At 38.7% G+C, this 17,697-nt stretch overlaps 1 protein-coding gene across 10 annotated transcripts in view; it reads left to right on the forward strand.

Annotated features, from left to right (window-relative positions):
- The window catches only part of DLG2 (discs large MAGUK scaffold protein 2), a 1,224,822-nt gene extending 1,208,288 nt beyond the window's left edge, over positions 1-16,534 (forward strand). For all 10 annotated transcript variants that reach the window (XM_047070845.1, XM_047070851.1, XM_047070843.1 and 7 more), the window contains 6 exons: positions 2,380-2,430; positions 3,405-3,506; positions 5,939-6,111; positions 8,484-8,593; positions 13,508-13,599; positions 16,428-16,534. In XM_047070845.1, the coding sequence (XP_046926801.1) occupies positions 2,380-2,430; positions 3,405-3,506; positions 5,939-6,111; positions 8,484-8,593; positions 13,508-13,599; positions 16,428-16,534 (635 nt within the window). The remainder of the gene's footprint in view (positions 1-2,379; positions 2,431-3,404; positions 3,507-5,938; positions 6,112-8,483; positions 8,594-13,507; positions 13,600-16,427) is intronic.
- Positions 16,535-17,697: the final 1,163 nt, after the last annotated feature.

Here is a 17,697-nt window from a genome sequence, read left to right on the forward strand (position 1 = left end):
GGCTTGAGGTGCTGTAATCACAGCTATTATGTAATCCCATCCATGACAGCTTCCCTGCAGGCTTCCTAACATAGTACTTGATTGGTACAGGGTCTTTGGAAGTGGGATGGACCCTGACAAAAGGATGCTACCACCAGTCTTCCTGCTGTGAACAAGAACCAATGCATTTTGTAAGTTAGAAAGTAAACCAGAAAGCAGTGGATAAACAAAAGAACTACAGAACTCTCGAACAAAGTTAATCAAAGCTGTGTTGCTTTGTCCTAGTTTTCTGAATCACAAATTAAACATCCTGACACCAAATATCTTATTTAAGGTTTGCCTTTAGACTGTCCCATCAGAATGATCTGTAAGGACATTGGAAAAAGATTCCTATGGGAACATGACGTGTTATATTTATTTCGAGAAAACCACACTTCCCAAAATGAAAGCATCCAGACAGAAACATAAAGTAAAACCTATCTTTGGCCTCATTACTCATCCCATTTCCTACCACTAAAATCAGAATGCAAATTCATTGACATTTTTTTCTATGATGAACACTGGGACACCATTGGTAAATGAAACCCAGTCCTTGCCTTTATGTAGTTCCTTGTCTAGTAGTAGAGAGGCTAAGTATCTCCTGGTGTTTAAAATCTTTGTTGCCCAGTGATCAGGATTCTCCTCTCACATATTAATCGTTCCATAAAGATTTCCCCGTAAAGTTAGTCTAACACTGCAGTACTAGTCTGCCATGTTGCTAGCCCCAAAGCTATACTTTGTCCCCAACCATTTTAACAGTTACCTTCTGAATTCCTATGACCTCTACCTGTCTCAGGCTTTAGACAACTGAAGTCAATCACTTTCATTATTTTTTGGCCTAGACTGTGTAAATTTCAGCTGTTTAGTTTATGAAAGGGAGTCATATTGTACTGAATAAAAAATAATAATTGTGACTCTGACTCCTCACATACTAAACCTGTGACCAGGTGTGAAAAAGTCCCTGATCATCCCTGGAGCAGCCATGAGTAGATGTCACTGAGAAGGAACATCAAAGCTCATTCTCCATGTCATGAGGAAGTAGCTTAGTCTAGCAGTGCCATTCTCAGGGTAAACTTGCTTGAAGGTGAAAAGAGATATGACTCTGGCCTGGTGCCATTTCTCACACTTGAAAAAGTAAGATACTCTCAACCCCTTCCTCATCCCAGCTACCTAGTCTCCAAGGAAGACGTCTATGCTTCACAGCTTTATCCATATATTGCCTAATACCTCCTAAATTAGTTGTCATCAAAACTGTTTGTATATATTAATTCCTTTTATGAAATTAACTCACTTTTCCTGATTCTGTAGTTATTGAAGGAGGAGCACATGATATTGACAGATGGAATGTATATCTAGGGGGTTGAGAAGAGAAAGCAATGAGATGCATGGCCCTTTGGTCTCAGGAAAAAATACCTCCTAAAACACTCCTCTACAGAACAGCATACAGGAAGTCCTTTCCAATAGCTCTAAACTATTTCTGTATCAAAAGGCTATCAGTACTGGGCCTAATGAGGAGAAAAGAGTAGACCCTTCCGGGTTCACAGCTGAATCAGGCTAATCTCATGCCCAGTTCATCAACTGGGTGAAACACATATTTGAAAAAGTAATAGCCTAAAACCAATTAACTTTCCATAGTTATTTGTTGACTTGAGGCTCACTGTGAATCAGAAGGCCTGTAGTAAATGTCATTGGAGGGGCTGACACTTTTATTACGTTGTCTTCCTTAGTTCTCTTTCCAAAGTTTTAAGGCTAGATTTAGCAGTGATTCTAATCAGTGATTTAGAGGCCTCCTCAATTTTTTATCTCCTTGAACTGATCCAGCATTTTCTTAATGAATTACCATTACAGTAAAATCTTCCGTGTCCCATGGTATATGCTGATGAAGTTTTTGCAACATAAATGAACCAAGCAGACACTTGCTTTTGAACAATGTGCTTTTTTGGGAAATTAAATACAAGATGAAATATCAGGTCCAGGAATTCTGATAATGTGGAAACAAACTATTGGATGGACCTCTCCTAGAACTGAATGGTTTCATTATAAGTATAAGTAATAGGGACTCCACTTCTCAGCATCAGAAAGAAGGCAGTCTCATAGGTCACTGCCCTGCTGAACTGTAGGTAGTTAGCCTCCAGTCATTGCTTAGAATTATGACCATCAATAACCTGATACTATAATAGTGCTAAAGAGTTTTATGAGGATGATGAAGGGATTTGGGGGGATGGCTCAAGGAGAGAGAGCAAGGAAAATGACCCCTGAACTGTGTCTATTTCCTGTGTTTCAGAGCAGGGCTTGTAGCTGTGGTCTGTGGTATATGACTGGTTGTTAGTTCACTGTAATTTTCCTTTCTTCTCTTCTCAGGAGGGCAAGAAGACTTCATTCTTTCTTATGAGCCTGTCACAAGGCAGGAAAGTAAGTTTCCCAGCATGCTCTGGTTCCTGATTTCCAGGCCACATCAGGTGACATCATTATAGCAGCCAAAGAGTGAAGGACTAAGGATGATAAACTCAGCCTAATGCTCCACTGTCCCCAGACTAGTCTCTGCTCTCTCATTGGCTCTATCATCAAATAAACAACTTCCCTGCTAAGCATGGGCAGTGACAGCTCCCACGAGGATGGAGCTACCTTCCAGATGAGTGGTCCTAAGTGGAAGGAGCCCATCGAATCACTAAAAAGCCCCACCTAAAGTACAAATGGATAAAATCTCCTGGGAGACTGATGTCCACTTAGAATTGAGAAAGGCTTTCTAGCAGACCTGTCCTAAGATACAAGCCATCTTCTGGGCTGCTCCAGAAGCCTGTATTTCTTTTTCTGGGAGGCTAGTGGCTATTGGCAAGCATATTGCTGAGAAGATTCAAGCATCGAGGAGGAGATGGACTTTAGAGTTCTTTCTAACGTCATGATACAAAGGAATTAGGAAAACCCCAGAAGAGAATAGAGAGCATTTGGAGCTTAGGAAAAGAAATTATAAAAACATAAGGTGTCATTATACTAACAATTGCTTCTTAAAGTCATTATCTAAACAATGGCCAAACAGCTGCTTTGGAATCTTTTTTCACCCATTCAACTGACTAAATTCAGTAGTTGTTTTGACATTGTAAGGCAAAACCTGAGAGTAAGCAAAACTCTTCCAGATGCTTCTTTTCATTGACAGACACTGCAGTTGCTTTTCCCTATTGGTAAATTCCAGAAAGTAGGCACAGCCAATATACTGAATGTTGAACATCAATTTCTCATGCAGGGCTGTATGGGCAATTCATCCAATGAAGTAACGCCCTCACCAGTTCTGTTTGGCATTTTTGCCTTAGCACTCACCCATGCAGAACAGTTTTGCAGTCATGTCCAAGTCTTCCTCCTCATTTGCCTCTTCCCTTTCCTCTTTGCAGTAAACTATACCCGGCCAGTGATTATCCTGGGTCCCATGAAGGATCGGATCAATGATGACTTGATATCTGAATTCCCTGATAAATTTGGCTCCTGTGTGCCTCGTAAGTATCATTTCTCATCTTGCTAGAAGAAAAGCTCGACTCCTTTTGAGATGATAAGGTATAATTCTGTTCCTCTGATGGTCTCTCCACTGATGCAATACTGTCAGTTACCTATTATCTGAGCATCTTTTTTTAATCTTAGCACCTTACTTAATTTTCTCTGCTTAACACTTTTCATCAGCGCTGCCATATATTGTTCTCTATTTAGTGAACATAATATGTTCTCCAAACTGACTGTGGTCCCTAGGAGGCAAGATAAATGCTTTCTTTATAACTCCCATAGCATTTAAAATAGCATAAGATTATTGATAGTCATCAGTATGTTCTTATAAATTGATTGAAATGCCATGGAAGCATCTTTTCCCATAGAATAAGAGAGATCAGAAACAAAGCCATATATTAAAATCATCTCAGGATGACTTAGGGCCATGTGTCAATCCCAAAACATGTGTGATAACAGTCTAAGGTCTTGAGAGGATGAAGACAAGAAGGTGTATAAAACCTTAATCTATGCTGCAGGCCATTGTGGACTTTAATCTGCTTTCTCGTCCTTATGGACAATCATCAGGTCTTCTGGTCCCTCTGTTTATAGCCCTCTAAGGATCCATCTGCTCTACTTCCTCCCATGCACCACACCTTCCCATTCACCCACTACTGCCACTGTGTCACATAGATATGTGTAGAGGCCTTGTGTGTGTGTGTGTGTGTGTGTGTGTGTGTAAACAGAACCTCCCCCCACCAAGTAATTTCAATTTATTAGATAATTGAGCTCTTAAATCTGATTCCAACAAATATTTTTTTCTCATTCCACATTTTTAAGCTTTTTGTATGCTTTGAAGTGTCTCTAACACCTCAGCACTGCAGATGTCACCCAGAATACCTAACAATAGCAGGAGTTGCATGTGTGTGAGTTCACAGAGGGGAGCTAGGGTGATTGCTGTATGTCATGAAACTATTCCAGCAAGGACTCTGGGAAAGGATCCTGCCACAGAGAATATCTTGAGAAGGTGTCCAGACATAAACGATCCAGACAAACCCTACTCCATTCATAGCAGCCTCCAGTGTGTTTCCCCACTTTGGAAAGAAAAAAACCCAGATGGTCCTTAAACACCATTCCTACTTTTCCCTCTACCTTGTGCTCTTTCTCTTGTTTTAATAGCACTTTTACGATAACTAATGTGTGTTCGTTGTACAAAACTTGGAAAATGCCAAAAAGAAAGTTAAACAAGAAAATAAAAAATATACAGAATTTCACATAGGATCCAGAGATAACATCATTGTTAATATTTTCATAGATTTTTACCTAGTCCTTCTTTCTATGCACACATTTTCTCCTCTGATTGGGTACATTTTGGATGTATACAATTTTTTTGGCTTAAAAGTATTTTTAAAGTATTTGAAATTTCATATAAATATTTTATATTATTATATAATAATTAATCATTCCTCATTTATGAGTATTTGGGGATGTCTCTACTTTTCTCTAGTTGTAATTATGTTATAATTATTATTTGTAATTTATAAATTAATATAATGAATATCTATATGGATAAATCTATATCTAAATCTTTGATAATTTTTAAGATAGATTCCTAGGAAGAGAGTATCAAAGATTGGAAATATTTTAACAACTTTTACTTATACTGTTAAGTTGTTTTCCCTTCTCTTCCTACCAAGAAGTTTAACCACCTCTAACCATGGTTAGAGTTGATGACTTTTAGTCTTACCTTAAGACTTTTAGTCTTACCTTTTACATCTTTTTAAATCCCTAAATGTGTTTTTACTGTATATCCATTTTTTTCTCCCTACTGGTTATACGACACACTTTCTTGTTTTTGTTGTTGTTGTTGTTGTTGTTGTTTTGTGTGTCCTATAATCTTTAATTGTGTATTGGACATTGTGACACTACATTACTGACAGTCCAGATTTGGTTATCTTTCTTTATAGAATATTGTTTTTGTTCCGGCTGATAATAATTTACTGGCAAATCAGCTTCTTCAGTTATGACTTGGTTACACACTTTGTGAAGATAGGTTTAGAATAAATCTAGAGTATCCTTCTAAATTTTGGCCTTTTCAGGTACTCAACCAAATGCCCAGTTCTGAGTGAACTCCGGTGTCTCCTAGCACTATATAAGCCCTAGACCTCCCTCTTGGAAATGGAGGTGGAATGAATATAGAGTTCCCCTTGTGGGTTTCTCCTCTCTCAAGATCACAGCCTTGTGTTGCCTGTTGTCTGATGCCTGGCAATGGCTGTTCCATATACTTTGTCTAATTTTGTAGTTGCTTACAGTGAGAGGCTAACTGGTACCTGTTACTATGTCATATTACATATTTTTGTGTATCTGTGTTGGGGGTATGGTAAAGAAAATAACTGTAAAGGACATTTATGAATATAAATTACCTTAATTTTATTATTTTTGTTTTATATAGATACTACGAGGCCAAAGCGGGACTATGAGGTGGATGGCAGAGACTATCACTTTGTCATTTCCAGAGAACAAATGGAGAAAGATATCCAAGAGCACAAGTTTATAGAAGCTGGCCAGTACAATGACAATTTATATGGAACTAGTGTGCAGTCTGTGAGATTTGTAGCAGAAAGGGTATGTTCACCAATCATCTTATACCTCCCCTAAAGAAGGTTCCCAGGTGGCAATCTGCATTGTTTGGTCATTACTCTTTCCTGATTGCAGGTGTAAATTTTTGATTAAATATTCCTTTTAAGACCTCTAAGCAGACAATCACTTTAGAACAAGGTCATTAATCTTTGTTCTAATCTCAGTAAAGTATGCTGACTGACTTGTGGGGAGGAAAGTGTTATAAACCTAAAGGCAATTAACAGCTTGAAGTTTATGGAAATTCACTTTGTCCTTGACTCACTCATCTTTGGCCCCAGTAAACAGCTTTGAATTTATTAAGGAAGCTTTGTTACTCTTGGTTGTTTAGATCAGGAACCTCAATTCTTTTTGTTAGCAGGAGTTACATTTTATCTCCCTGAAAACTTGACACTCTCTTGGTGGAGGAGTAGGTAGATGAAGAGGGCTAGGGACTAGCCTACTGTTGGCAGAAATTTCAACTTAGTGGGGTTTGAATACTGTAATTCCCTTCTTGCTGGTAATATCGAAGGCTTAGAAAAGAAGAGAATGTTCAAGAGAGAACAGGATAGGAAGGCACTTGAATGTGGCTTTAAGATCTGCCTATAGATAGAGAGGGGTGTCTGGGTGGCTCAGTCAATTAAGCATCTAACTCAACTTCAGCTCAGGTCATTATCTCATGGTTTGTGAGTTTGTGCCCCACTTTGGGTTCTGTGCTAGGTGTGGAGCCTGCTTAAGATTCTCTGCCCCTCTGCCCCTCCCCCATCTCTCCTCCTTCTCTCCTACTTATGCAAAAGCTCTCTTTCTCTATCAAAAAAAAAAAAAAAAGATCTGCCTATAGAGTGTTCCTAATCTGTCAACACAGAGGATTTATTTTATGAGAGAAAAGAAAAGAGTTAAGAACCAATACATTTGTTATACAATTCATACTTGTTGGGTTGATTTTATTTGATTTGACACAACTTTTTGATGTACTGATAAAAAATTAAAGAAGAAATTTTAATGTCTATCTGAGAATACAGGAAGAAAGCTGTGTCTCTTCCTCTCTCTCAAAAATTAGGTTCTATGAGCTTCATCATATTGTTTCTAACCATTTTCCTGATTATTACATCTGTTCTCCCCTTTAAAATGTAGCTATAACCTTTGTTAACTTGAAAAGTTCTGGCCAGTGAATAATCAAACAGCATTTAGACATCTTGTATAGCTGCTGTATTTCACAAATAGCAAACTTGCAATTACTTAAGTGATATAGGGTTGAACCATCTTAGTATGTTTCTCCTAGAAGAGCTCAAGTGTTCATTGGGGTCTCTTTGTTTTCACGTGGGTAATACACATGAAACTCTTATACAGTTTTTAATCCCCCGTTATTGATTTAGGACTGTTCCTATCTGCACAATATGTTTTTTCTCTTCTTTTGTAAAGTTCTTCTGGCCTCAGCATAATGAGGCCATTTCTCCCCGGGAGTTAGAATATCATATTTGGCAAATATATCTACTTTTCCAGAAATACTTTATAAAGCAAGCAACTCCTTGCTCTGAGAACTCATTGCAGTGGAAGCCAAGTTAAATGAGGTGTGCTATATGTAATAGGGTTTTCATTTAACAAACAAGAAATTTATATGCACAGTGCATACACTCTCTCTCAGCACTTAAGATAAAATAGTTAAGGTAACTCTTTAGGTGTCTGTCCTTGGCTATACTAGATTGAGCATATCCAGGGCAGGACACATAAAATCGCTCAACAAATGTTTATGGAATTGTTCCAAATTCACGTGATTACCATTCTTTTAGATTCAACATTGGTCAGGGTAAAGCAATGAGGTATCTATTGATTCCAACCAACAATTCTGTCAGTGCTTCAAGACTTGGGTTTGATTTCTTCTAGCACTAAGATTTTGGCAAGTTACATATTATTTCTAAGCCTTAGTCTTATCTTCTGTAAAAATGTGGCTGATAATACCTATCTCATAGATTTGGGAATTTCTTGTTGATAGTTGTCTTCAGAGACGGATTATGACAGCTCCATGAGCGTGGACCCGGTCACATTACATAATGCCACATATCTTCTTTGTGTGAAACATCAGATATTTATTTCAGAAAATTAAGCTAACTGAGATAACACATGTAAAATCTCTATCCCAGTGGCAGGCACTTAGTAAAGGAATCATAAATACGAGTTATCAAAAGTATTCGATGATGACCCTGTATGTCAACTTTCATTTATGCTTTGCAATGACCTTTTATCAACCTTTAGGAATTCAGTATCCCTTACCTTCCTCTAAGACACACTTACTTTTTTTTTGTTTGTTTGTTTGTTTGTTTTGGTTGGATTATGATCATTCTTTCTGGATTAACTCCATATTTTTCTTCTCTTTCTACCAGGGCAAACACTGTATACTTGATGTGTCAGGAAATGCTATCAAGCGGTTACAAGTTGCCCAGCTCTATCCCATTGCCATCTTCATTAAGCCCAAATCTCTGGAACCTCTCATGTAAGTGGAGTGCACAGGAGGCTGTCACCCTGTTCCACATAACACAGCAAATTGCTAACAGCTCTTTGTCACAAATGCTTATAAGTCAGAAGTTCCATTGTTGATTTTTTAAAGCATTTCCTTTTTAAAAAATACATTAAAATGTTTTTGGACCTCTAGAGACATAACGTCAGTAATTCCCTAACATGTCTTTCCTAATGCTTCTTGATTTTTATTTTCATTTCACAAGTTGTTGTGTGTGTGCGTGTGTGTGTGTGTGTGTGTGTGTGTGATTTTTTTTTTCTTTGGCTTGTTTTGTTTTGTTGTTTTAAAGGTATGTTGGTTCGGTTTGGTTTTCAAATGCGAGGAAGTGATCATCTTTGCTTGTCTCTTTCTTCTGAAAGCAGTTCCATTAGTAAATCTTTTTAAATGTGTGGGTTTTTCTAGAGGGAACAGACAGTATTTTAGACTCTTTCTATTGACATTTCATTTTTTTCTAGCAGATAATTCTTTTATTTCTTAAAACCTCATGTCTGTAAACCACTATCCTTAAAAGGGAGTTTTCTTAGCAACATGGCAGTAACACTTCTGTAACTCACACCAATGGCTCCATACCAGTGCATGTTTATGAATCAGGCAAATCTGTATGACTCAGATTTTTTTTGTTGTTCTTTTTATTTTTCAGAGGACTGACAAAATATCTTCCTTCAAAAAAATCAGTAAACAAATTGGGCAAATACTCACAACCTTACTATAAAGTAACATATTTTCAGTGGCAATTTGATACAAATTGTTGGCTTTGCTTTCTAGACAACTCTCAAACAAATGCGAGGCTGTGGCAGCCAAAAAAAGTAGCAGAGCAAAGAGGCTATGAGCAGGGACTTGAAAATGGGTCAGGCTTGGTGTGGTTTTTTTTCCCTTGGCCCCTGATCAGTTATGTGACCTCAGCAAGCTGCTTGACCTCTGTCAGATTTAGTTCCTCTCCTCTAAACTAGGCATAATGTGTACCTATTACCTAAACTAGGTAATAATGTGTACCTCACAGCTACTACAAAGGTTAAACATGATTATGAATGCAAAGTTCTCCATTTGGTCTTTAGCATAGGGTAAGCATTCAATAAATAGTAGCTACTATAACTGTTAAAATTTTTAAGTTATTTTATTGTAAAAGGAATAAAACCATTTTATCATTACAAAACTCATAAACTACCTTTTCCAAGAGGCCACAAGAGATAATGCCAGTGTGTCTGTTGCAACAATTTTGCTCAAATGTGCCTCCAGTTGGGCCTCAAGATCTTAGAGCATTTGACCAGGTTCAGAAGTGAACCAGAGACTGGAAAACAGGGTGTGTGGAAAGACCAAAGAAAAGGAAATTACATAATCCCAGAGGTGAAACAATTACTTGCAAAAGGTATCAGCTAGCTGTTCCATGTCTTCTCGAAGAGTGAAGAAGCAAAGCAAGCTGCAGTAGCTAGAATTGCAACATAAGAGAATTAAGTTAAATACACAGTCAGCCTCTGGGGAAATCGCCAGAGACGTATTTATTCCCATAAATAAAAGATGGACAAAAGTTCTTCCCAGGATGAAGAAATAAAATCAAGAGGTCATTGAAGTGCCTTCTGCCCCAAGAATTTAAGTGTTAAATTATAACATAAAGAGCTTTGCCCATAGCTGGTACATGGAAAAACATGTGTTGATGATAAGATACTAGTTCTTGATAGTATTATCCTTGATAACCTGCATCACATTTCTCTTCATATGGGATACCAGGTTGGGCAGTGAACAAAGTAAATTAAGCAACCATGAATTTCATGATGTAAAAATGATTTATAATCTGCAAAGAGCTTCATAAATATTATTAGCAATGCCAACATTATGAAGAATAGAAAAATGGCCCTCACCTTTGGGGAATAACATCTTAAAGTCCTGTTTCAGAAACAGAAAAATAATTTTTCACATCATAAATACACAGTGAGATAAATGGCTTCCCAGGGAAGTGAAGCCTGAGGGAGAAACAGCCTTGGCACATTTGCTTTAGTGTGATATTGGGAGACATTCCCATCTGGTGCTCGGTGGGAGAAGGTCTACTTCCTTCCATAACTATGAGATGACTTATTTAGTTTTGCCTGGGGCGCTGTCACAGACACTTATCACCAAGGAAAATTAAACATACTGAAGGCTGGCTTCCACAATGAGATAGTGAATCCGACATAATTTGCTGCAGCCATATTCATGAATCTCGAGTGCAGTAATGGTGACATTCAAACCAATGTGATCTTATTATTAAAGGCTGGATGTTTACTTTCCCGTTCACTCTTTTCCATGGGTTTTACTTTAGGAGCAAAGCTAGCATGGATTGCCCATTCCCCGGGGAGGAGTGAATGCTAGGTCAACTGGAACAAAAGCATGGCGGCTGTCACATTTAGGCATTGACACATCATCACACACATTATTTCTCAAGTACATCATCCACATCAAACCACAGAGCTTATTAGTACATACATAGCTGATTCTTCAGAGGAGCATAAAATCAAGGGCGTGTATAAAAGAGATGTTCTTTTTATAGCGTGCCGCTGTGCCACTTCTGTTCCTCACCCCCATGCCATGGCAGTGTGAAGCTTCCTGTGTCTCTTTACCTTGCCACCCCCAATCTGTTTTTGCCTTCTTGCTCCCACAGTGACCCATGTTTACTGCTGTCTTCAACTGTATCATAATTATGTTTATTTGTCCAGTTCTCCATTCATCCATTCACTTACTCATTCAACAAATAAGTCTTGAGCCAGACCCCATGACACGTGCTAATGAACAAGCCCTGGTCTCTGCCCTCAAAGAACTCTTAAATTAGGCAAGGAGACAAAGTATATAATAGATGATATATTAGAGGATAAAAATCTAAATTCAGTCATGGCTACAGTAAGTGCAAAGGGAATTTTAAGAACATAGGCTAGCATGAGGCAGGCAAGTCAAAGGAGGTCCAGAGCCACATGACTTCTTGACATCTGGAACAAAACCCTATCTTTCTATGAAAAGTATCCCTGGGATTAGCCCAGCATCTTCTGTACCCAAGGGTGACATGCACTCTCAGCTTCTGGGGCTCGTGCTGTTTGGGAGAAGAATTGTAGATACTTTTTTATACTGCAGCCATCAGATCATGTCTAAAATCATGTTAATGTCTGACTTTAGTTCTTTAATTTTTTTTTTCCAAATAAGCCTCTTAGGAAAGTCTTGGTATAATGGAAAGTCTATTTGACTAAAATTGTTTTAAAAGAACTCCAAAACTTTGAGTTCAGACAGCAGATCTCCTCTTTTACCTTTACAAGTCCCTTTATTACTTCAGGCCACAGCTACTTGCTCTAAATCCACCTGTCCCACACCCTAATCTCTGGCTTCTTCAGTGGCATGCAAAGGCAGCAATGCTTTCAATATTCTATGTGCCCCTGTGATGCATCCCAGTGGGCCAACCAAGGTATCTTCACTCTTGGCTAGACTTTTATCAGCCCAGCGCAGCCACACTGGTATTCATATGATGATCAGAGGAAAGAATGGTCAGTCTTTGGTTAATAAAATGTCTTTGATTAAGAAAAAATGGGAAGACAATATCATTTTTATTTAGTGAAGTACAGCTTGTTGGGTAGGCAAAGAATTTTAACACCTAGATGACATGGAAAGGTAAAGCTGCTGCTAAGTAGGAATCAGGAGATTGGATTATTTTTCCATTTTCTTCCCACTGAATTTATCCTTGAGCCTAGGTTGGACTTAAATAATCTCACAATGATTAAGGATCACTTATATACACCATCTTTGAGAGACTGACAGAAAAAAAGGGACAGAGAGTCCCAGGCATAATGCCTTTATAGCCCATTCTCCTATCAGAAGAGCAACAAGACCAAGTCAACACTGGAGATTCTTACCAAGATCCTCTACCCTGGCTCCCTATGTAGGTTGCTTGATTATAATCTATTTGAAAATATTTTCTCCCAGCACATTGGATTGTTACATTCTCTCTCTGTCCATTTATTCACACCTCCTTCAGCAGATACTTGTAAAGCCAACTGATTACAAAAACAGAGAAGTTCAGGGCTCTTGTTTCTATAGAGGGGACTCACCCTTTGCAGAAGTTGAGCAGGGAGAGTGGCAGAATGCTTCTTTGGCCTGAAAGTACATATGCCTAAGGGGCCTGTAATATTTTCTCAGGAAGCACTTTGTTTCTCCACTCCACACATTTCCTGTTACACACTGATGATGAGCCACAGCCCTTGGGGAGGACAGAGAGTGGAGAAATCAAAGGTTTCTGTGAAAGCAGGACCTGCCAACAATCAAGTCTAGTTCTGTCAGATGTGATGAGGTACAAAATGCTGTGATGTCCCTTCCCTTCTCTCCATCTCTTCTCCCACTTCTGACCACCCCTGGAAGATTTCATTCGAATCTATGTCCCATATTTAAGACAGATCAAGTCAGTCAAAGAGTCCAAAGAGTAACCAGGAAGGTTAGGATTTGGAAATCACATCCAATGAGAGAGCAGATGAATGAAGTAGGACAGTTTATTCTGAAGGAGTGGTAGCCTCAAAGGACACGTGAGCACTTGATTTTAAGACCCGGTGGCTGTCATGGAGGGAAGAGGTTTCATCCCACTCTGTGTGACTGCAGAGGACAGAACAGGAACAGGAACAGAACAGGAACCAGTGACAGGAAATCATAAACAGATAGATTCTGCATCAATCTCGGTTCCAGGATGGAACCAAGACAGTGAGCTCTCTGGGAGGGGGGTCCTCATTGCTGAAATTATTTCCGCAAAGAAGAATCCCAAATGAGGACTAGGAAGCTGCTAAGATTACTGTGCCTCCTGCAGGATTCATTTTTGCCACATATTTTAGTTTGTCAGGATTTGTCAGGTACTTCCCCGAATGTTCTAATACCAAAACCTCATTTTCCCAGGGAGATGAATAAACGTCTAACAGAGGAACAAGCGAAGAAAACCTATGATCGTGCAATTAAGCTAGAACAAGAATTTGGAGAATATTTTACAGGTAAGTTCATTTACCCTTGTACGCTGAGAGAAACAATCAACGGTCTGATGTTTGGCATTTAGAGAGGAGTCCAGGCTTGGTATACCTGGCCCTAAAACCTTCCCACAGAGAAGCCCTAATTTCCCTCTGCTTTACCTATCTGATCCAGAACTTTGGGTTTTCTCTTCTCTGGATTCAACTGCAGCCAGTTTCCAGGTTCCCACTGGCCCTACCCAAAACCATGAGTCACGTATGGCACTGAGCTATCTCCTGCTATTAAGAAGATTTTAGGGATTTGGTACCTCACTAGACTATCTCCCTGATATCAACAGAAAACTTTAAAAAAAAGAAACTTTTAGGGCTCAGATAGGCAGCATCCAAAGTGGTGACTCATGAGAAGCAGTCTCAGGGCTCCATTCTCTGCTTCAGTGACCTGCAGGTCTGTGTTCCCATTAGCAGCACTTGAACATGATCATGAAACACTTCCCAGTGTTTCCATTAATTCTACATCAAGTCCCAGTGCAAGACTTTTTTCCTTTACTTTTTTATTAAATGTTGATTTACTCTGAGAGAGAGACGTGTACACGAGCAGGGGAGGGGCAGAGAGAGAGGGAGAGAGAGACAATCCCAAGCAGGCTCTCTGCTCAGTGCAGATCCAGACCCAGGGCTCATTCCCACAACCATTAAGATCATGACCTGAGCTGAAATTAAGAATTGGATGTTTAAGTGACTTAGCCACCCACATGCCCCTTTTTCCTTTTTCTTTTTAAACATTTCCTTAGAAACATTAAGTTTGGGGAATAGAGGAAGATTTTCTTGCCCCAGGTATCCTGGGTTCTCTATCCTTACTTTCATGAAACACTGACCGAATCCAAAGAGTAATCAAACTGTGTGGAGTTTGCCTTACAACAACAAATGGCTTAGAAACAAGAAATTCCTTGGGTGGTTCACCATCTCACCATCTGGAGATTGAACTCTGAGTTGGGCTCTACCCTGAGTGTGGAGCCTGCTTAAGATTCTCTCTCCCCTCTGGGCTGATGGCTCAGAGCCTGGAGCCTGTTTCCGATTCTGTGTCTCCCTGTCTCTCTGCCCCTCCCCTGTTCATGCTCTGTCTCTCTCTGTCCCAAAAATAAATAAAAAATAAAAACGTTGAAAAAAAATTTAAAAAAAAAAAAAGATTCTCTCTCCCTTTCTCCCTCCCTCACTCTCTCTCCCTCCCTCTCTCTCAAAAAAAAAAAAAATTAAAGCAGGAAATTTCCTCCTGAATTTCCTTGTGAGAAGTTACATGATTTATTTTTCTTCTTAATCAGAATATGACAATGCCAGTGGCTTAGCAGTTTGCAAATATGTTGAATCAGGTAATCTTAAGTAAAATTTCTATCAGTAACAAAAGTATTAATTATGTGTCACCCTAAAAGAACATCTAGGTATAAATATCAGATCAAAATTATTCACATTTTGAGCAGTGGTTCATATCAGAAATAAAATACAATAAAATTATGGAAAGAGCCTAAATGTCCATCAACTGATGAATGGGTAAAGAAATTGTGGTTTATATACACAATGGAGTACTATGTGGCAATGAGAAAGAATGAAATATGGCCCTTTGTAGCAACGTGGATGGAACTGGAGAGTGTTATGCTAAGTGAAATAAGCCATACAGAGAAAGACAGATACCATATGTTTTCACTCTTATGTGGATTCTGAGAAACTTAACAGAAACCCATGGAGGAGGGGAAGGAAAAAAAAAAGGAGGTTAGAGTGGGAGAGAGCCAAAGCATAAGAGACTCTTAAAAACTGAGAACAAACTGAGGGTTGATGGGGGGTGGGAGGGAGGGGAGGGTGGGTGATGGGTATTGAGGAGGGCACCTTTTGGGATGAGCACTGGGTGTTGTATGGAAACCAATTTGACAATAAATTTCATATATTGAAAAAAAATTCAAAAAAAAAAGATTAACCAAGAAAAAAATAAAATAGAATAAAAATAAAGTATTAAAAAAAAAGAAATAAAATACAATAGTCAATATATTCTCAGGGTTGTTTTTGAAGATCTAAACTATTTTTCAGTATCAATTCATTTTTAATCCCTAATGTCCTATAGATAGTACTGACATGTTTTGGAGATCTATCTGTAAGATAACTTTAGTTCAAAGGAGATTATGAAAGGTACTTCAATCTACTGTCGGGTGACTTGGTGTTTTAGGTAATAAGCAGGTTATCAGGGTGTTTATATTTCCTCTTATTTATGTTTCTTATAAGTAGTTGTCATAAGGCATTCTCAATACAAGCAGCCCTGTGATGGTGAAATATCAGTTTACCGGATCACTTGGAGAATGAATGGGGGTTCCTATTAAAGGGTTTGGGGTTCAAGGGTTTAACTAAAGTTGCCTCCAAACCTTATTATTTCCTCTGTGTCTAAAATGTCTAAATTTCTGCACCTGCCAGAGTAATTACAGCATACAGAACATGAGACCAACTTTCTTTGATGAGCAGGGAGATATCAGTCTGAAAATTGATCAATGCCTAGCCCAGTGTAGGCGCCCATAAAATTTAAATATATAAATGATTCATTTTCCAGAATTACAGACAGACACGTAGAAAAGTAGAAAGACTGTGGTACACTTGTTACCTGATCTAAGACATGCACTGAAAGCATTTTCTTTTCTTTTAATCACTGATGTGATCTTGCTTAAGTAAATTTTCCATTTTTTTCTTACTAAGGAAAGGTAATATGAAGCTTCCAGATGAGTTTGTCTGTCACTGGTTCGAGCTTCTGCAGTGTGATTGATGGCTGTTCTTCACCAACCGGGGAATGATTCCTGACTCTGCTGTGTTTGCTTTTGTTCTAGCTATTGTCCAAGGAGACACCTTAGAAGATATATATAATCAATGCAAGCTTGTTATTGAAGAGCAATCTGGGCCTTTCATCTGGATTCCCTCAAAGGAGAAGTTATAAATTAGCTACTGCACCTCCAACAATGACAGAAGAGCATTTAGAAGAACAAAATATATATAATATACTACTTGGAGGCTTTTATGTTTTTGTTGCATTTATGTTTTTGCAGTCAATGTGAATTCTTATGAATGTACAACACAAACTGTGTGAAGCCATGAAGGAAACGGAGGGCCCAAAGGGTGGGACAGAAAAGACACTGCAGTATGCAGGAAGGCTTTGGTTTGCTCAAAGTGCCAGGTGTAGGGATGAACCTCTGACGGGCTTTCTGGCCAAGAGATGGGCAGCCTCCTCACCCCGGCAGATGTCCAGAGCTGATTTAGCTGCTGAGCTCTCTGTGTTTTTTGCTTTAAAGAAAAGTTGCCAGCACTTGAACTTCACCAACCTTCCCATTACCCACATCTGTAATTGGTACACTTCGAATTTTATAACTATGCACACCCTTTGATTTCTTAACAAGCGAAAGAAAGAAAGAAGGAAAAAGGAAAGGAGTCCCTTTGGAGACGGCATAATATCAGGGAAGGATAAGTGTGTAGTTTCTCTGACTGGCATCTACAAAGACGAGCATTTCATAAAATTCACAAGTGTATGGAGGACTGACCTCACTGAGAGGAGGGGATTCCACCTGAGGTTAGCTTTATGATTGTTTATTGTCTATTTTGCCATTTATAAGCTGAAAGAAGGCACTAAAGATGAGAATAATTTATACAATAAAAATATATCAAATGTATAGAAACGAATTTCTATAGGTTAAAAAAAGTTTTGTGAAATATTTTGTAAAGACTAATTGAAAGACTAAATGTATGCACTATCAGCAGATGATCAAATTCAAGAATTGAAAGTTGCACTCTCCCTTTTGTTGCCAATGATCCATTAAGAGCATCTGAGTTCCTTCCAAAGTCTGAGAAAGACTTCTCCCTCACTTACCTCCCATGATCTCCCTTCCATATTAGTGACACACTCTCATGGAGCACATCCCTTAATGAGTTGCGCTCGTGGGTATTTTTGGAAGACATTTGATTAGTGTATTCTTAAGCTGATGGCTTTCAGACACAAACTCATGCAAATGATCTAAAGGGAAGTTTTTGTTTTCATCTTGTTAAACAACCTGGGCCTGCCATGCAAATAGATAGCTGAATAACTTGGTTCCTAGATACTTACATGCA

This window comes from Lynx rufus, unplaced genomic scaffold, assembly GCF_022079265.1.
Source record: "Lynx rufus isolate CCGP_SWC_20201006 ecotype Redwood Valley unplaced genomic scaffold, mLynRuf1.p SCAF_9, whole genome shotgun sequence".
Classification (NCBI taxonomy): domain Eukaryota; kingdom Metazoa; phylum Chordata; class Mammalia; order Carnivora; family Felidae; genus Lynx; species Lynx rufus.